This window comes from Pan troglodytes, chromosome 3 (genome assembly GCF_028858775.2).
Source record: "Pan troglodytes isolate AG18354 chromosome 3, NHGRI_mPanTro3-v2.0_pri, whole genome shotgun sequence".
Lineage (NCBI taxonomy): Eukaryota > Metazoa > Chordata > Mammalia > Primates > Hominidae > Pan > Pan troglodytes.
The window spans coordinates 185650719-185671940 of record NC_072401.2 but is presented as its reverse complement, the minus strand read 5'-3'; the positions used below and the strand labels follow the sequence as shown (position 1 = coordinate 185671940).

General features: G+C 41.0%; 1 protein-coding gene across 9 annotated transcripts in view; it reads right to left on the bottom strand.

Moving 5' to 3' along the window:
- Positions 1 to 724: 724 nt before the first annotated feature.
- The window catches only part of STOX2 (storkhead box 2), a 223125-nt gene continuing 202627 nt past the window's right edge, over positions 725 to 21222 (bottom strand). For 6 of the 9 annotated variants that reach the window (XM_016952557.4, XM_526749.8, XM_054683519.2 and 3 more), the window contains 2 exons: positions 12857 to 15122; positions 725 to 7191 (listed from right to left, as the gene is read on the bottom strand). In XM_016952557.4, the coding sequence (XP_016808046.1) occupies positions 6996 to 7191; positions 12857 to 15122 (2462 nt within the window). In that variant the 3' untranslated portion in view covers positions 725 to 6995. Of the gene's footprint in view, positions 7192 to 12645; positions 12695 to 12852; positions 15123 to 21222 lie in introns of those variants that run through there. The other 3 variants (XM_016952558.4, XM_063810021.1, XM_016952559.4) reach the window with 2 other exon arrangements.

Genomic DNA, 21222 nt, shown 5'->3' with positions numbered 1-21222 from the left:
TATATAGACAAACTTACGCAACAAAATACAACTTGCTCTTCAAAGAAGTTACCTTGGGGTCTCCAGACACTTATCCGTAGACACTGTCATCGTTCACAACAATTTTTGGAAGTCTACTTTGGATATTGCCTTTATAAGAAAATCAGGCTCGACTTTATGGCTCACTGTTTTTGACTGAGAATACCATTTCCTAGCTCCATCATTAACGGGGCAGCAAATCCCTTTGGTTTGAAAAAGCCCATTTTCTACGGGCAAAGATTTGCCACAGTGAGAGACTCAGAAGAATGAATGACAGCTGAAGGAGAATAAACATGGAGGATTCCGAACCTGTGCAAGTGACTCACTGGAACCTGTGAGCAGCCTCCTCGTGTTTACTGGGGAGAGGATCCCATCCACTTGGGAACAAAAGCTGAGACATGAGTGCTAATGAAAAAGAAACCCCAGACCTAATCACATCACTTTATAATTTCGTATAGAAAATGTAGTTATAGGCATCTCTCTCACTCTGTTTTAAATTCAGTTACCTAAAAATGTGATTTTTTCCCCCAACTTTCATGGAAAAAGAATTTTGATCAGAAATTTTCATTTTTAGTTGTTTTAACTCAGAAGCTCTAATAATATTGAGTAATCACAATGTTATAAAATCCTATTAATTGAAGAGAGAAATCAATTAACCTCACCTAAAATATTTTCTCTCAAGTACCAAAAAAATCCACTTAAGACATATAACCAAATGTTATTTAATATCTTAAAAAGTAACACAATCCAAAATGGATATTTCACACAACACTACATAAACAACATGAACACAGTATCACCATAGGGAGGGACTTTCAAATATAGACTTACAAAAATCCCTGTCCTTTTTTTTCTTTTAAGTTATTATACTAAGCATGACAAGTAATCATCATTTACAGTATGGTACACTGACACGATAAAAACCATGTTACAAATGTGCTGTTATAAATCAGTAACATTAGGGAAGACATTTCATGAACTGTAATTATTTCATATGAAATACTATACAATATAAACAGAACATCCATCTTGGATGACCTTTACAGCAACCAGAGACCAAGTAATTTAAAATTTTTTTTCAGTGCAAACACATTTTATTCAAGGCAGTCTTGGCTGCAAAACTCCTTTCTAACATACAGTAAATCCCACTTGCACGTCTTAATTCATTTACCCTAATGCAATAGTCACATTCAGTCACTCAGAGAAAGATACCTGCAGAATTATGATCCCTTTAAACTTGACGTTTAAATTTAATTCTCTTCTAGAACGTAGTATCTGTGTCAACTGCTCTAAGGACTTTCATTTGTAGCTGTCAATACTTGCATGAAGGTGACCCTAGGGCAGCTCTATTCCTAACCCAGCAAGTGTGCACGATACTGCACAGTGTTCTGCCCTTCCAATGTGGAAACCGTGGCGGTGTGTCAGTATCTAGGTGGGAGAATGGAAAGGAGGGCCTCGGAGGAAAGGAAGTGGAGGAGCTGCTGCATGTGCACTTCATGATTAGTTTCCCGGAACTGCAGAGGACAGATATTGGAGGAGATCTCAGGTCTCACATTTGGTACCTCTTCTTGGTGGGAGCAAGGGAACAGGTTTACTAAGACCAGCCTTGGGACAGGGAGGCAGACAACTGTACACGGACCAGCCAAGCTTCTAACCTTACATTTCCAACCTTCCAGAATCATCGCTGCCTGACTTGAAACACCCCATTCCCTCCTTGGCATGATGTGTGTGTGTGTGTCCACATTTGAAGCCAACAATTAATGATTACAGCCCTATAACTGATCATGTACAATCATAAGAAAGTTTAGTTCCCCCTTGAGTCTTGTAGAATCCTGAATCTTGTGAATCATCAACTGTAAGTCATAGAACTGTAAAATCACAGGACTGTGTGTTAGGGGAGCCATCTCTGGGAATCTCCTTGTGGGCTGCTGCTGCAAAAGATGCAGAGTATTAACTCAATAGGAAGGTGCCAATGTCTGTTTGAAATACACAAGGAAACGTAATAATGAATGTTTTCATATATGTAATTTATGAAACATCTCCTGAATAAAAATCTGTGGGAAAATATTAGATGTATCCTTAATACCATAAGACCTTCTGGGAGAGGAATGGGGTGACAGTTGATTCTATCTCACTTGGCAAAGCTCAGACCGATAGTAATCTTTTTCCTGCCCGCATTTTACTAACGCAAAGCAAAACAGTATTTTCCATGCCTTTTGCATTCATGTTTCCTGTGTTCTAGCTCCCCCAAGCCCTAAACATGTGCAGAAAAGTCACTCACTACCGGAAGAGCCCTGGATGACATTGACAATGGGCAGGATGGTCCTGGGGGAGATGGGGGATAGAAGAGATTGCTCCTGCTTGGGCCCACTGAGGTCTGGCAGCACGTGGCTAGTTGGTTCTGTGACTGGCCTGTGGTGACGGAGGAGATCCCCATCAAAGATCATCTATCTCCTAATTCGAGAAAACACTTAGAACTGGATCAGCTCCCTCAGAAATCCAGCTCCTCCAAAGTAGGGCTCGATATATTGTACTGATTTTCTAGGGTGCCAAGCAGCACTGTGAAGAGTACTTGATAAAGTTTTTAATTAAAATTTCTGTTTCAGCACCTTCCACTGCCAGGAGCGGTCATGTTCCTGAAAGCTGGTGATTTAGCACGAGAACTATAGCAACCCAATATGAAACTGTAAACAAGGGTGTGTCCAGATCTGCTTCTGACTGCAGTGGCGTTTGGGTGGATCTGTCAATCACCCGCTTTCTCCACTGATACCAGTAAGGTGTGCTGAGGTGTAAAATTCCAAACACCCTGAACTTTTTTTTTTTTGAATGAAAATGGACAAAAGTGTCAAGATGTATTTGTTTTCTTTGACTTTATTAGCACACATCAGAAAAATAGCATTGTATTTTGTGATTTCTCATGATGCTCTATCAAACAGATAGAAAACAGATCATCGATAGCTGCCACTGTGTTCCTGGAGAATCTTAAGTCACTCCTTTTGTTAATTCATTGTAAGTATGGGTATTACAAAGATGACCTGTCTTGTGAATTGTTTGTAAATCTGAATGCTTTGGAAGCACTTAGAGATCCCAAAGTGAATCGTGCAAAGTCATTATCGGTTGTTGTTGGTTTTTAAATGAAGCTCCAAATACTGCCCATGTTATAAATGGCAAGACTTTCAAAAAATGATCACTATTGTATTATGAGCAATATGCTTGTAATTTAAGTTAAAAACTTTATTTTCAAGTACACTTGGTGGTGATAAGTGGTTTATCCTGGGTAGAGTTTTGCAAAGCTGCGCCAACCTAAAAAAGGAACAATGCTTCTGCTTCCACTGAACAGGTTTCTTCTCCCCACGGTGACTGCAATGTCATTTAAATTTACATTTTAGATGCTGGTTGGGCTATGAAAAAGAGGGACCTGGGAACAGCTGGTGTTCAGATCATTGTTACTCCAGATTAACTGTGAATTGATGCTTCCTGAACCTGACCTTCACAACATCAGAGAAGAAGTAATTTGTTATTTTTATCCAGCTAGTCTCCATTCACCTCTTCTACTTGTTTTCTCTATTTGATGGCACCCCCCCTTTCATATGTTCATTATGGTCCCCTGAGATGTGCAAAATATATATAATGGAATACAAATTATTTAACAGAAGTTGTGGAATTCACAGCACAGCTCTTTTAATTAAAGTGGAGTTTGGGCTCGACATGGTAGCATGCGAGTGAAGGCAGAGCCCGAAGTGCGTCAAGCTTGGCAGTCCACATTGCTTGTGTGTCTTCTGTTACTGAAAACTTAGACTTCAAATCAGATTTCCAAAGGAGTAAATAGCTCTTTCAATTACGTTCACCCATTGGCTCTTCGCCAGAGAACTTTTAACAGGAATGGGTGGAGGGCGGGGGTGGGCACAAGAATTTTTAAACTTCTGTTCATTCCTAACAAAATCGAGTGCGCTTTCGTGGGGAAGAGAGGAGAAGACAGGATTACATCTGAAAGCCAAACAGCGGCGTAAGAGAAAGCCATGGCGATGGAAAGTCATGAGTCCACAGAGGCAATCACTGACACACACAGCACGCCATGCCCTAATGCTGAAGGAAGTGTTCAACTTTGCTCTTCTGAACGATACACTCTTTAACACACGGCTGCCATTTCATCAAATTTATGGAGGTAGTTATATGTAAAAATAAAAATTACCATAAAGTAATATGTTGTATCATAATAATACATAAGTGTGCAAAATGCCGACAGATGTGTTGACCCTTTCACAGAGATTCAACCAGATTCAGTTTTGTAAACCTTTCAGCTGCTAAACCCTAAGACTGGATAAGCAGTCGTGTAACACAAAGCTATGATTTTACAGGAGGAAAGGGATACTGGCAACGCCTGGCGAGGCCCCCACTGTTCCGGGACCGAGAGCCTCACCGTGACCTCGAATGACATTTGCAATGTGCTGCCGGCTGCCACTCCTCCCCCATTCAAGAATCTCGATCAGATTCAGGCAGGAATATTTTTATATGCAACATCTGCTTACATGGTATCACCTTTAAAGTCCATCATTTCTACACTAATGGCTGCTGGTCTAAGGGAGTTTTTAAAAAATTATGTACCCCATAGCATCAGGCAAATAGTGTACATATTTATTTGAATAATGTCTTCTGTAAACCTATATCTTGTGAAATATCAATAAATTCCTATTTTAAAGCTTCTCTTAAAGGTAATGCTTTCCTTTCCTGTTCACACAGTATTCGATTATTTCAATGGCTACTTTCAGAGGATCAGCTAGAGGCTGATGTGTTGTTTCAATGGTTATATTATTTACGAACTGAGAGTAGAAGAAAAATTTGAGAGCAGGTTTTTGGAAAAAATGAATTTAGACAAATATTTAGTAACTGTATGATATATAACTCCCCAAGGGAACCGACTATGTAGTCTATTAGATACATGATCATTCCTTCTGGACATATTTAAGCAATGAGACAAACAATGCGTTGAGGCATGCCTTGGAGGAAATAAGGCATGAGACTGAAAGCCAACTGGCTTAAGCATTTCAATGGTATGGGAGTTTACTAAGAAACGTGCTGAAGTTTCACTATAATAAGCAGAAAAAAGGAATTTACACCAAACTCAAGGAGTTCAGTTTGACCCAATGCAACTTCCAAATAACTGAAAAACTATGAGGGAGCATTTAAAGGTTTCAAGAATGAGTCCAACTGTGTATAGGACTGGATTCTTTAAACAGATTGCTAGTGATTAAACCTCATACAAAAACAGATGCGTCTCACAAATCATATGCCAATTACTGAAATTGGAGGTGAAAATATTCTAGATTTATTTTGGGATATATATATTTTATGGTGTATGGCTCCCAACAGCACATGCCACTGAACTAAATAAAACTTTATGTCAGAACACTTACTTGTGTCATATGTAACCCTTTTGCAAATAATATTCCATTACTACAGATCTGTCCCACTGTTCTCAGAAAATAAAACATGGGAACGTTGGAATGTCTCTTTGCTATAAGATGAAATTATTGGTCATCCCTTTGCTGCTGGGTCTTCTTTGTGTTCAACATGACATTGTAAACCAAAGCAAAATGTTAACAAACCATTTGGAAATAAGTTGGGCTAATTAACTACACATCCAGCTAAAAACGCCTCCTGAAATTGGTTACAAAGTATCTGTAAACATTACTCTGGCATAGTTCATGTATGCATAATTGTTATTCTGATAAATTTTAGGGGAGTACAAATTAGGATTATACCGCACTAGCAGAATGAGCACATTCTGTTGTTTATTACATGGGCACATGTATATTTCTAATCAAAAATTATTTTAAAAGTTTTCTCTATAGATATCTTCCCAGGAATAAAAGGCCTGAAGTTCAACTCTCCCTAAATTTGCTCTTTCCTATAACCACTAAAAATTATCTCCCACAGCCTAATTTAGGCATTCTATTTAAAACTACATAAAATAGATTTATGTCCTTCCATTAGAAAGAATAACATCCTCAGGCCCTACTCTTCATTTGTATCACAAAGAACATTTTGCTTTTAAACAAACTAATTATTGTATCTATTAGAGTAAGATAGGGTCATCCTAAGTATCACAAGGAGGAAATTCTCTTCCTTCAATATTTGAGTAACACCTTTTACAAGTCCACATCACCTTTTCAATCACCTAATGCTGTGCCCCAGCCAGACTGGAAATTCCTTTCCTTTGTCCACTTCAGATTCAAAGGCCTATATTCCTGTTTGTGATCACGGAAGGTTAAAAAAATCAGACAAGCATCTGTGACACTTGAAAACAAAACCCTGAAAACATTCACTCCCAGCGATCTCCATTGCGACCCCTTCTTACACACTTCCATGGGCTCCTGCAAAATAGTGTCACGAAAACTCACAGTGAAAAATGACTGGTGCATAAACAATTCACACACAAAGGGCCGGGGTCCCTTCTAGTTAGTTTGGCATCTATTTCCCTCAAGGTGGACCCTTGCATTTGACATTTCGTGGTAGCTTAGTTTTGTTTTTGTTTTTTTTTTTAATTTTTTTTGTTTTGTTTTGTTTTTTTTTGGAAGTGTCAAGGATCAGTTCTGTGGCACCGTTTAACCACAGACTGGGAGCAACACGCATCTGTGGCATTTTAAAATGGAATTGGCAACTGCATGACATTGAAAATGCGTATTACACTTACAGTGTCTAGACTTTCCTATGTGTGCTCAGATACAATTAGTGAAGCAAAAGTATACATATCACCCCTACTGTTATTCAGTTGCTACAGAGCCATAAATGTGAAAAGCAATACTCTGAAATAAAGATTTTTTGTTTTTTTGCCCTAGCCCTACTTAGCAGCACAGTTTAAGTAAACACAAAAACTGTGGTTGAGATGCTTGTCTTTCCAAAGATGTAAACATCAGTCCCAGTGTCGTAAACTTTGCTGTATCGAATGAGACAGAAGATCTGAGGCAGAAGGACAATCACACGCTAGTAACAGAAGCTTGCAAGCAGTTGGAAGGTTTCTGTAGCTTCTCAGCTTCATTTGTCGGGGGCTCCGCGCTCGCTCGGAAGTTGAAGGCTGGACCAGCTCCACCATGGGCCGGGCTCAAAGCGGGGTTCTGACGACGGTTACTTTCAACAATGCTTGATGTGTTGGAAGCCAGGCTCTCCCGAGTACTAAAAGAGCAAAAAGGGTTTGTTTTGTTTTGTTTGGAACATAAATAATTATAAATTGAGCCCCAGAGGAAGAGCAAATGATGTCGTTAATGGATTTCCTCTGCTGGTTCATAATGTCATATCAATATACATCTCGACTGATTATTCACATCTGCCTCTCCACCACTGGCTCCAGAAGCTTCCACAGACATGTAATAATCAGCAGCACACTCAGTGAATAAAGGGTTTTTAAACAGCTAAATGCACTTTGAAATGTCTTCTCCTTTTTTTCACACTCAACGAAACGACTTCAAAATTTGAGGTGATAGCTAGCTATCACAGTGGTTTTTAAAACAGATACTCATAAATACACCTAAGTCATGATTTCATTTCAGGCTGGAAATTCACTGGCATAGCCGCTCCTGAACACACTCGATAATTTTATCCTAATGATTCCATTTTCATTCTGGATTAGCAGATTTTGACTGTGGGGGACTTGAGCATGCCCTTTTTTGGGGGACCCTGAGCATTTGCCGCAAAGATGGGAATAAAATTTACTTTAAACGTTTTATTCCACTGTTTCAAAATTTAACACTTTAGTTAAAATACATTATATTTTCGATAAAGGAACTTAGATTTTTTTTCCCATTCATTTGTTAAGTTTCCACTCATTTCTGCCCCACTTCGGCAGGATTGTTTTTGTTTGGATTTTTTGTTTTTGTTTTTGTTTTGTTTTGTTTTGTTTTTGGAGTCAAGGTCTTGCTCTGTCCCCCAGGCTGGAGTGCAGTGGTGTGATCTCAGCTCACTGCAACCTCTGCCTCCCAGGCTGAAGCAATCCTCCTACCTCAGTCTCCCGAGTAGCTGGGACCACAGACATGTGCCACCACACCCGGCTAATTTTCGTGTTTTTAGTAGAGACTGGGTTTCCCCATGCTGCCCAGGCTGGTCTCGAACTCCTGAGCGCAAGCAATCCGCCTGCCTTGGCCTCCCAAAATGCTGGGATTATACGTGAAGTATTTTCTTTTTAAAATAATTCGTATAGAATACAGGTGATTTTAAAGCTGTATTATTTTGCTCTCTCTTTTACTTTTTCTAAGTTAGAAACACTTGAATCTATTTCATTGCTTTAAGATATTTAGAACATTTCAGATTTCAAATGTATAGGGCAATGGCAGAAATAAGATGACTGGGCCAGATTGAGAGGAACTGAGTAGCTTTCCTGTGCCAGGGCCTCAATGTGGCTACAAGAAATGTATCAGCTACAGAGATTGAGGAAGCCAGAAGCATTCTCAAAACATCCACTGCATGAGGCAGAGTCAACATTTAGGAAATAGTCTCTGAGAGTTGCTCCCCACAACTGACTTAAGCCTGCTAGAGCTAGTTAACAAGTCAAACGACTACAGCGAACACATCCTCTCCTCTCTTTCATTCCCATCCTAGGCTGATAGCAACTTTGAATCCTGTACTCTGATAGCCCTTTCCAACAGGTTATTTAAGCCTAACTCCTTGTGGCTTTGAGTTTGCTTCTCACCAAGAAGCCAAGAGTTAATTGTTTAAAAGGCAGTTTGTTCACTGACAACCAAAAAAAAAAAACAAACAAACCCTCGGACTTTCTTGAATGTCAAGGGTACCTCCAGAAAGGTAATCCATTTATAGGGAGAAGTCAAGTTTTTCATTATGCTTATGGTAAATCTGAGCATACCTAAAGGACACTCCAAAATGTCATCACTAAAAGGGAAAGTGCGAGACTTGCCTACATGACGTCTCCCCCAGGAAAACTCACCAGTGGCTTTGCCAGAGCTACCACTGAGGCATGGAGCAGGTGGAGGAAGGAGGAGGTTCAGGAAAGATGCAAAACCCCAAAGATTTCAAGACATATTCCTTTGGTTTTGTTCTTAATCACTAAAGTAACTTTTTACAGTATCTGACTTCCTCATCTCTAAAATATAGAGAGTTATGATGGGATGTACCTACTCCTAGGGTGACTGTGAAGAAGAAGTAAGCATCAAGGAAGAATCTGTACACTAATAAGGTAGAAAATGTGGATTATTTCATTATATACCTAGCATATAATGAAATAAATAGTGACTGTGGGTTCGCTTCAGAATCCATGTATTACGAATGACGTATTTTCTATGGGAAAATACATTTTAAGGTCCAAAGGATTCACTCTTAAACCAGCTTTCAAGGGGTGGGCTCAACATTTATTAAGTGCCTGCTGTATACCAGGCACCGTAAACACATATTGCAATACATGATCTGAGCTGGGGTCTGTCTCTACTGTAAGATCCCTTCGCCCACCTTCAATCACAGCCAACATATTAATAGTGGTAAATATGTAATATATGTAATAGTGGTAAATTGTGGTAAAGAATGTATTTCATTATTGTTGCAATAATGATTACAGTCTGTGACATTCATGCTGCGGGCTCCAGGTGTGCTGATGAAAAAGTTAAAGGAGATGGAATGTTAGCAGTAAAAATATTCCTCAAATTTAAAAGTTGGTTTTTTGTTTTTTAAAGAGAGCTAATGGAGTACAACCTGAAAAACAGGATTTCAGGATTTTATAGGCAGGAGAAATGGACCAAGCGGTTCTGTTGCTCATCCTTCTGTGCGCATGTCTTCCCCTGGCCCCAGGCGTCTACAGCACACGTTCTTGCAATACATTAAGCAGATATACCCCTGGCAGCCTTTGGTCTCTGATTTTCATATTGTGTTTATCAACCAGCTTTAGGCCTCATATTTGAAATCACAGGCTTCTCACGTCAAGACTTTTCATTTTCAATATTAGATCTCATAGCATAGTTCAAGTTTCTACCCTTTTTCCTTCTACATACCCTTTAATTCCCAACAAAAGGGACTGAAGAATTTTGGAAATGTGGCTGGACATGACTTCTAAGCCAGCACTGAAACCCTGGAGTGTGGAGAAAAATCACTTTCTGGGGTCTTTTTCTGTTTTTTTTTTTTGTTTTTTTTTTTTTTTTTTTTTTTTTGGTTGGGGCTTAGCTGCTCGGTGAATTATTTACTGAAAGATTTTAATAAATGGCCTGCTTAAGATTTTCATGTCAGGGCTGGGCACGGTGGCTCATGCCTATAATTCTAGCACTTTGGGAGGCCAAGGCAGAAGGATCTACAAAATTTTTTAAAAAAATTACCAGGCGTGGTGTCACACACCTGTAGTCCCAGCTACTCAGAAGGCTGAAGTGGGAGGATCGCTTGAGCCCAGGAGTTCCAGGCGGCAGTGAGCTACAATCACCACTGCACTCCAGCCTGGGCAACAGAGTGAGACTCTGTCTCTAAAAAAAATTTAAAACGATTCCCATGTCTCGCAGCAATGGTAATGTATGCACATGATAATGCTATCTGGCTAAAATACTCCCCAGACTGCAGAGCAAAGTTTCTAGAAGTCAAATACTTTCCTTTGCAGAACATTACTCCTGGATCAGCGAGACAACTCAGTGACTTTATTAAGGTGAGTAGAAAATAGTTTGTCACCTAGCTTCTAATCAAAGGGTAGTAAATATGAAAGGGGTAAAATTAGCAATTGTTCTGTAGATTCTCTAACTGTATAACATGTATAGGTGATACATGTTTTCATGTAGAGAAAATTCTACTTAATATTAGTGGGGAGACATGCAGCTATTGTGTGAAGGTTGTCTCTTTAGAACAGTCTTTACCTTCTGCCATGACAAAGCATTTAACTTTAAGCACATAATGAAACAACTGAAAATCAACTTACTTCAAGAAATAATCCCAGTCATAAATTCTATATTCTGCACCCCAAGTTTAGAGATAGTAAAATATATTCTGTAGAGATACTGGTTCAACCATTTCATGAATATCTCTGTTTACCTTCAAACAAACAAAAAACTTTCAATATTATGCAGTGGAAGGTTTTCTAGTTAGAACCCATTAAATTACTCCCAATGTCTCCTTAGCAACTATCTCTTTAGTACGGCAGCTTCCTGTCTGTGGAAGCCCAGGGGCCCAGAGGGAAAGGAGAAAGGTTTAAAACGAGCATGTGAAAAGCAGGTAGGAGGCAGAGGCTACATAATGAGAAACAGTAGAACAGAAAGACACAGGCAAATACACCACACCTACCACCAAAAATTGTTCTCAACTTCTACCACGGATTACAGACCTTCTGTTTTGCTAATCTGGTATCCACTACGGGGAACTCAAGAGGAAAAAAGAGTAGAACAGGAAAATGAAGAAAAAAAGGATAGTTAAAATAAATCGGAAAATAATATCTGATTTGAGATAAAAAATTATTTAGCAAAAATGATTTCTTAGAAAAGCCACTTAGTAGACTAGTGGTTTTCAGGCTGAGGCCCATGGCTCCCTGAGGTCTCAGAGGCTCCTCGAGGGATGGGGAGAGGGACTGGGGCCCACAGTCTCCACTGTCACCACGGCCATCTCTCAGCTCTGTGCAGACATTTAGACTTCCACACACGTGTTAACTTGGAAGAAAGGCTCCAAGACCAAAATAATAATGATGATAATAATAATAATAATAATGAACCAGCCCTTTAATAAATCACAAAGGCCTAATATGGGACAAAGCAATTAATGATTCCCAGTTCCAGCTGTGTGATGCTCACTTCCAAAATTATCCAGGGATATAGTGAAAAGATCACAACGGAATTAATTTTAATTCTTAATAATTAAAATAAATATATGAAGTACATAATCCTATCTGAATCCATGTTAAAATTATAAGTATTGTAAAATCTTGGGAATCATAGCTGATGAGAAATGTCAATCTCTCAGTAGTATTTCTGCATCTCAGAGTCACCAATCTGGAGTAGAAGTTAGAAAGAGAATTAGGTCCCATGTTGCTCTTTGAGGAGAAGAAAGAGTTAAGAAGAAAAAAGGAAGTTGCACAGACTCTTGTTTGCTTTCTGAATCCCTGAACAACTCTAGGGCTTTGGCCATGACCACTGGGCACCACTAACTCTCGACTGTCAACCCTTTGCTGAACTAACACCTATTAACAAGAAGGAACTACAATTAGACTGCCCAAATGGGCTCTGTCATTTCTGCAGGAGGAGAAATAAACATGGCACATGCTTTGATCTAACAGAGCACAAGCCCCTGCCCTCGCTGTGAGGGAAGAGATATTCCATTTCTTGGCAGTGAAAGGAAGGTGTGTGAGCCAGAGGGACAGGCTGCACAGAACAGCGGGATCCAAATGGCAACAAGCTTCTAGATCCATTGGAGAGGTTTTGAGATCTGCTATTATATTTTCACTACAGGGACCCCTATCTTAGCATCAGTCAATTTACTACCAACCCCTATCTTCCTCCCCCGCCCCCAGACTATTTATTCTACTCAAAAAGTTACTATTTTTGAAGGACTTAAAAAACATCCTTCTCTTAGCATGGGTGGCAATATGAACGTAGCAGAAAAAATACTGGAAATATTGGTTTTAGTTAGATCGGACTGATGCAAGTTTGAGGGGAGGAGCCAACCCACCAGTCCAGATTGGTGATCTCTACAGGTGCAGAAACATTTTTTTCAATTCCTGAAAAAGAAGTCAGAAACAGATTGTTAACAATACAACTCATACAACTCTTAACCCTCATCCATAGAACTGAGACTACAAAATCAGAAACTGTCAAGTTACGTGCATAAAGCCCCAGGCCCCGCTAGGTGCATGTGTGTGCACAGAGACACCTCTCCCTACCGTGGGGAGTTGAATCCACTGTCCACTGTGATGCTGCTGCTGTCCATGCTGTCGAGCCGGGCTGAATGGGTGGCTCTCTGGTTGCTGCTGCTGTCGGTTTCTTTTGGGGCGAGAAGGGTGAGGTTCTTTTCAAATTTCCTCTGCAAGTCTCTTTCCTTCTCCCTCTCGAGGAGCCACTGCATGGTGCCTACGTCCTCTCTATTTTTCTCCTCCTCCGTGTTCTTGTTTGCCCCTTCCTCAGAGTCGTCATCATCAGAGACGTTGTAATAGTCAAAAGAGGCTTCCTGGTTCCCTCCTGACTCCTGCTGACGCTGGGAAGCAGGCATGGCTTGTGCCGCCGAGGTCCCCAGGGACGGTTCCAGTTTCTCACATCGGCCTGGCAATGTGTCAGCAGGTGTCTTCGGGTGAGATTTGAGGAGGGACAGGCTCGACTTGTGATAGCTGTTTACAGACAAGGTGCTGTGAAGAGGTTTGAACAGTGTGTCTTTGCTAAATATCTCTTTCCTCTTGTCCAAGCTGCTGGGCTCGGCACCATGGTGCTGGACAAGGCGTCCGTTGGCGATCCCTTCAGCCACTCCTCCCGAAGCAGCGGGGCCCCCACCCGGCCCTTTTGGTGACTCCTCCTTGTGCCCCACAGGCTCCCTGGAGGAGTGGGGGACCTGCCTATCAGATGGGGAGAGCTTTTTCACCCCTTCTGCCAAAGTCAGAGTGTCATGGTCCTCCTTATTCTTTCCCAGAGGTGATGGTGCCGTGAGCACCGTCTCACTAGAGGTGTTGCACTGGAAATAGTCATCTGTGGCTGTTTTTGTTGGACAAGAGTTGAGTTCGCCATAGGATGGCAAACTCTCGGGTGGTTTTCCTGGCTCCAAAAGGCTGCAAGCGCTGGACGGTTCCTTGCTGCCACTGACTATCTCTGGAATACACACCTCTTTATAGCTTGTGGACGAAATGTGAGCCCTTTGGAGACTAACGGTCTGTGCAGGCCTTAAAGTACTGTCGTCAATGTAGGATTGGCTGGGGGTCTGGTCGTCTTGGCTGCAGCCTTCAGCAAGGTCTTCCGGCGTCCCTAGAGAAGAAGCACCCAGAGGGCCTTTGGAGTTATCCATCGACCTGGATCTCTCCTTGGCTTTGTTGGATCTCTCATTCCTGGACCTCCGGTCCTGTGTATGGCTGTGGCTTCGGTGCACTTTTGAGTGGGAGCTTCCCCTGGAAGGTTCAGGAAAAGGCATCTCAGTTCTCCTTTTAGCCAATTCACCAGACACATCCCATTCTGGTGTCATGGGGAAGTGGGACTCGAGCACGTTTGTGTTGCTGTGCATGATGAAGTTATCTCCTTTGTGTTCAATGATGAAGCAGCCCTCCCTGGGCACCCTGGTAAGAGGATCACAAAAGTCATACTCTCTTTCAGCTGGGATATCCAGATGTGAACCGTCGGAAGGGTCTCCTTTAGACACCCGTGTCTTGCTGTGAGACCGAGACTTTCCATGGGACTTCCGATGAGTCCTACTCTTTTTACTCCTTCCGCTGTGATGGGCAGAGGATCCGGCTTTACTCCTCTGGGCCTTTTCTTCTTCCAGTTTCTTCATGAGCGCGGTGTGCCGCATGACATTTTCCACGGTCAGGTCTGGGTTAATGCGCCTAATGATTTCCATCTCTACTTCCCGAGGGATCGTAGCTGGCGTGTCCTCGTCTCGCAGGGGCCACTCTTCAGGAGGAAACTGGGCAGAAAAATTGGCCAGCTGTTTGGTCTTGTCTTTTTTAAAACTTAACCGGAATAACTTTAGCCCGAATTTTTTTGACTGCTTTTCACTATCTTTAGGTTTTGAGAGAGTTTCTGTCTTATAGGAAAAATTTACAGTACTTTTGCTCTTTTCAGTGGGTGGCACCTGGCACAGAGAAGGGGGACAGTAAGGGTCTTTGCAGTCCTTGGCAGACTTCCTTTGCAGGGTGGGTGCATGCGTGCTGTGCACGTCTTCTCTGCAGCAGTGGCAAGAGTCGCAGTGGTTTCGGGGCAATGTCCTTTCCCTGACACAGCCTGAGGCAGAGGGCGTGATGGTCCCGGGTTGCGGAGAGGTGCACTGAGACCGGTCAGGTATCCTCTCGTCCAAATGGTACCATTTACTGTTAGTTCTTATGAGGGAAGGAGTTATGAAATAAGTCTGTGGGGTCACGATGAAGTAGCCATCTGGAGTTGGGTAGATCTTCCTCTCCCGTACCAGCGTGTTCAGCGTGTGCCGCAGAATTTCTTGGCTTGGCGTTGGAACACCTGAAAAAAAAAAACCCACTTGTGAGAATGAAGACAGAACATGTGGATTCCTGATTTCCAGGATCCTATTCATTCGCCAAGATGCGAAGTACCATCACAGAGCTAGGATGCACAATTCAGACAAAGCTGTTCATTACCTTCAGCGCAAATCCTCGCCTTCTTGGGTAACTCCTAAATTACTACCCATAGAATGAGCAGATATAAAAGCCGGGAAGACAGAGATGGAAGTTAGGGGGAGTCAGGTTGCTACTGTTGTTACCTGTTGTTTCCTGTTTCCTGAACGAAACAGGAAAGACAGAATATTTTTAAATGAGAGAAAAACGAAAAATGTTTCCCATGATATGATATGAAAGTATAGAAAAGGCTTTTCCAATAAAAGCAACTAGAGAAGCAGAGTGAAAATATCTACCTTGATATTAAAAAACATATCTAACATATATGGAGGCTACCACAGAAGAGTTACTGTGTGTGCTCATTGTTAAAGATTTTACTTAATAAACTTAATTTTGTGAATTATATAAAAGGGCAACTAGACTTGACTACTGTTTATGGTGTATCCTCTAATTTTGGAGTCATTGCCTTCCATTTGGAAACTGACTGCAGCCCGGCTAAAATTCATGTAAGAATGTTCTCCTTTTTGGCATCAGTCAGTAAGAAGAAGGTGGTTTTTCTAATTTCTAACCAAAGAGCCCTAATAAATACATGAGTGAAGGCTTTGACACTCTGTGTCTTTTTGTCCAAAATTCCCATATTGGCTAGAATAGACACACCAGATGAAAATGATGAAAGCTTCTTTGTATGATTGATAATTGTTTTCAAAGGGTTTTTGTGCATGTTTATGCCTCGTCTACCTTAAGAGACAGAATTAAGAGCATAAATTCTTAAGAGAGTTTAAGTTCCCCAGGCTCCAGCCCATTTACTTCATTTCTTGGGTATTCTCCATTTCTCAATGCCAGGCACATAAAGGTTGGTAATACTTAGAAGACTGACCTGAAATCGGTCAGCTTGAGTCATATGAAACTGCCCATATTTAACCATCTGACTCACAAAAATGGCAGTTTCATGTGGTTCAACCTAACACGAATAAGGCAGTGTAAGGTGGAGACTAAAAGGCTGGGGCCGGGCTGCTGGATTGAAACCCTGCCCTGTCATTGTTAGCTGGTGTCACTGGTTGAATTATGCACTCCCCACCCCAATTTATATCTTGAAATCCTAACTCCTAATACTCTTTTAAATATGACCCTATTTGGAGAAAGGGTCTTAAAGTCAGGTCAAAATGAGGTCGTTAGAGCGGTCTCTAATCGAATACGACTGATGTCCTTTTAAAAAGGGGAAAGCTGGAGACAGAAAGGCACAGAGGGAAGACAGTGTGAGGAGACACACAGAAGGTGGCCATCCGTAAGCCGAGGACAGGGGCCTCACAGCTCTCAGAAGGACAACCAATCCTGCTGAGATCGTGATTCTGGACTTCTGGCCTCCAGAACTGTAGGACAATACGTGTTGGTTGGTTGAGCCATCTGCACTTTGTTACGGCAGTCCTAGCAAATGAAGACAGCTGGCACCACCTTAGGCAGCTCAGCCTCTCTGAGCCTCCATTCACTGTCATCAAAAGGTAGATAACAATAGTACCTGTAGCCACAGGGCTGAGGTGAAAGGAGTTTTGTGTGTGGAGCAGTGCCTGGCACACAGAGAGTGCTCAATAAACATTAGCTGGGAGTTAGTCTCTACTTTGGGTCGGGACCCACGGAAAACCAGATTGCCTTCAAACAACAATGTGCACCAACCTAGAACACCTGGGTCAGCTGAGATGCTTCAACTCCCCAAGTCCTTCCAAAGTAGGAAATAAAGGTATTAGAAATGGCCTGGGATTCTCAAGGGGAGAAAATCCGTGAATGCACGGTAACATACACACCCATTTGTGTTACCATCTTCAGAAGGTATCTTTAGTGACCAAGGCGGAAAAGGTAGCATTGTTCATAGATAATGTATCAATATAATTATTTAATTTTTGAGTCGCATGGTTTCCTTTTAGTCTAATACTTTACTTCTGGCAAGTGAGCATTAGTTTTTATACAAATGATTTTAAGACCAATAATAACAAAATTTGTTTTTTAATTTTATAATACTTTCTGTACAAAATAGAAATGAATTTTTTTCTTTTTTCCTTTTTTTTTTTTTTTCGAGACAGGGTCTCACCCTTGCGCAGGCTGGAGTGCAGTGACAAGATCTCAGCTCACTGCAGCCTCAACTTCCCCAGGCTCAGGTGATCCTCCCACCTCAGTTTTTCGAGTAGCTGGGACTAATTTTTATATTTTTTGTAGAGATGGGGTTTCTCCATGTTGCCCCCCAGGTTGGTCTCGAACTCCTGGGCTCAAGTGATCTTCCCGCCCCTGCTTCCCAAAGTGCCTTCCACTGAATAACTTCAGGGGACACCACTGACACGGAATATACCTTCTGAGATGAGGGCACACCTCTGCACCGCAGTCTCAGGAATGATGCCCACTGTCATTGTTTGGCACAGCAATCAAGATAACAAGCCCACGTTTAAAACCGACCACATCTTAAATGGTAGCATACTTTTAGTCAACAATGTGACAAACTTTTTCAAAAACTCGTAAGGTTCATTTATAAGTATTCATGATTGACCAGTTTACCATGGCTCCTAATAAGGGAAGGCTGATGTATACGTCATAAAAATAGCTATTACTATAAAGCAAAAGTTTAATTTTATTATAGAATTTGCTGACTGTAGGCCTTCCAAATGATGATCTTAGGAAACTCATAAAGCTATTAATGTATAGAATTATGACTACAATGCAAACATCTTTACTTACCATTAAAAACAAGTTCTCTAGTAGTTCTCAAATGAAGGAATAAAAAGAAAAATAGAGAAAAATTTTTCTATTTCCATAGAGTATTTGTGCTTAAATTTTTTTATGTCTTGGGTTTCCAGGTATATCCATCAAATAATGTTTAATTTGATAATGCAAACTAGAAACATTCTTTGCCCCCTGTCCAAGCCATTTTCCATGCTGTGGCCTGAGAGTTTTCAGACTTAACTGAAAGTTGCTTATGTTTATGATTATCATTGTATTATGAAGCCCTAATATACTGACTGATTGTGAAATTCAGGGTTCTGCCAGAAATCTGTAGGGTTGACCTGAGAAAGTGATGGTTGTGATGGATGTTTAACGTTTGCATATTCCACTACTTCCAAATTCGACTCCGAAAGTTCATCATGAGTTCAGATTGTGAGGGCTTAAAGAACAAAAATAAACTTTACATCCTAACAGGCCTGAACCTGATCTCTTCCACACCTTTACATTTTTCAAAGCAAAAATAACTATTTTAAAACACTGCATGACACTGTGGTCTACTTATACCTATGAATTGTTTTTTTTTTGTTTTTTTTTTTTTGAGATATCGTCTCACTCTGTCACCCAAGCTGGAGTGCAGTGGCACAATCTTGGCTCACTGAAACCTGCACCTCCCGGGTTCAAGTGATTCTTGTACCTCAGCCACTGAGTAGCTGGGATTACAGGTGCGTGCCACACGCCCAGCTAATTTTTGTAGTTTTTAGTAGAGACAGGGTTTCGTCATGTTGGCCACATTGGTCTCAAACTCCTGGCCTCAAGTGATCCGCCCACCTCGGCCTCCCAAATTGCTGGGATTACAGGTGTGAGCCACCACAATCAGCCTCTATGTGTTGCTTTAGTCCTGCAAATCTGACAAACTGTCAGAACAGTGAGCACATGGACCTGTTCTGTATGTTAAGCACTTTCAAGTGAAACGCTTTAATGAGCATCTTTAGATTATTCTTGTTTGTGAAGAACGCTGGCTGAAGAAGAATTCAGTAAGAGCCAACATAAGGAGACGAACGGGAGACAGAACACAGTGTATCTAATATTAACATTCTCCAGGAATCTCTAAAGTCAAGTTCAGCTCCATACCTGGACTTATAGGGTCTAGCTCTATGTCCCTGAAGACCAGCCTTCCTCCCAGAAAGATTCAGTTGTAACAGCTTAACAGGTACCAGACCACCAATTTAAATGATCATTCTGGATGAATGGATGCATAGTTATTTAGAAATACAAGAAGCAAGTATTATTCTTTATAAACCTTTTAAAAATATTCTTGATTCTGTAATGGAAATTGATAGATAAAAGTTGTTGAGTTGGTTTTCAAAAATTCAGCCAACTTGTTTTTCTCACTTTTATAGAAAAGTGATAAAAAGGTTTAAGTTTTGATGTATCGGAATTTTTTTTTTGTTTTTGTTTTTGAAACGGAGTCTCGCTCTGTCGCCCAGGCTGGAGTGCAGTGGCGTGATCTCAGCTCACTGCAAGCTCCGCCTCCCGGGTTCATGCCATTCTCCCGCCTCAGCCTCCTGAGTAGCTGGGACTACAGAGGCCCGCCACCATGCCCGGCTAACTTTTTTGTATTTTTAGTAGAGACGGGGTTTCACCGTGTTAGCCAGGATGGTCTCGATCTCCTGACCTTGTGATCCGCCCGCCTCGACCTCCCAAAGAGCTGGGATTATAGGCATGAGCCACTGCGCCTGACCCAGAAATTTTTGCTGGAAGACTATTCACTAAAAACTTTCTTTAGAATATGGATGCCCAAAACAAGAAAAGAAGCCAAATTCTAGACTACACTTTTGATTTATAAAATATACATTAAATATGAGATCCAAATATTTTAATAATACTTAGGCTCAAAAACTTTATTTTTGAATAGTAAGATATAAAAGAACTAAATACTTTATTCTTACCTTTAAAAACAAAAAATATAAATATGATCTTTAAATCCCTTCAGAGTTTTAGCATTGTCATTAAAAATACAATTTTCAAGTAGAATTTAAAGGGTTAGATTTTCTAAAATATTTTCTTCTGCTGTAGCTTAACTGATAGTAAAAGACAGACAAAAAAAAATCAAAGGAAGGAAGGGAAGGAAAGGAGAAAGGTAGCTAAGAAGAAAGGAAAGAAGGCAGGCAGGCAGGAAACAAACTTTCATTTTTTATGAAATACCAGTTTAAAATCTGGAGCTCTTGCTGAACATAACTTTAAATAGTTACCACCATATCCTAGCCCAGGGGTCAGCAGACTTTCTCTGTAAAGAACCACATAGTAAATATTTTAGGCTTTTAGCCATATGACCTCCATTGCTACTACTCAACTCTGCCACTATCGCATAAGGAGCCAAAGACCATCCATGAGCAAATGGGCACGGCTGTGTTCCAATAAAACTTTATTTACAAAAACAGGTGGTGGGCCACACTAGGCCTGCAGGTTAGCAAACTCCTGCGCTAGACCTGGGTTTGTATGGTGTCCTTGCAAACTTCTGAGGCTGACCAATGAGTCATCAGTGTCACACAGAAGAAAAAGCTCCTCAGTCTGTCTGAAAACCAGGGCCTTGGGATTTAAGTTCTCTTCCCATAAAAGCTAGCAAAACAGTTATTCTTTTAAGTACAAATGACCTATGGATTAATCCACAAAGCATTCCAAGTTAGTGATATTGTTATCAGCTGCTTGGCAGTGAGGAGCATTTTACTATTACACACTGGCTCTATGTTCTTTCCATTCTTTATTTTAGAGCCCAAAAATGGGTGGTACGTAACCAATTTCAGAAAAGCCTTGTGATGTCTCATGAAGCTATATAAAAATAAAAGGATTTAAAAAGCTGCTGGGTTGTTCAATGTCAGAAGTGGCTACGCACTCATAGGACAGAAAGCAGGTCCTTCCTCCAAGACCATCGTGTTTGCCAACACTATCTGTCCCCACTTAGGTGGCTCTCACCTGGGATTCTGTTTCTCTCACTACTAAAAGGAAAGGCGTTTGCCTAGGACTTAACAAAAAGAGATAGGCAATCAGACAGTGAAGAATATTCAGAGATAATAAAATGCTAGAAATCTTAAAATAATTTGTATGTTGCAAGGGTGGGTTCATGTTAGAGATTTTGAACCATATACATATTATCAAAACACATTAATTAGAATATTGAAAAAGGAGGAAATATCACAAGGAGAGGGAGAAAACGTTTCTCGGGGACAAAAGGAGAAGCAGGGAGACCAATACGGTAGATAAGATCTCTCCTTAGCTTAGAG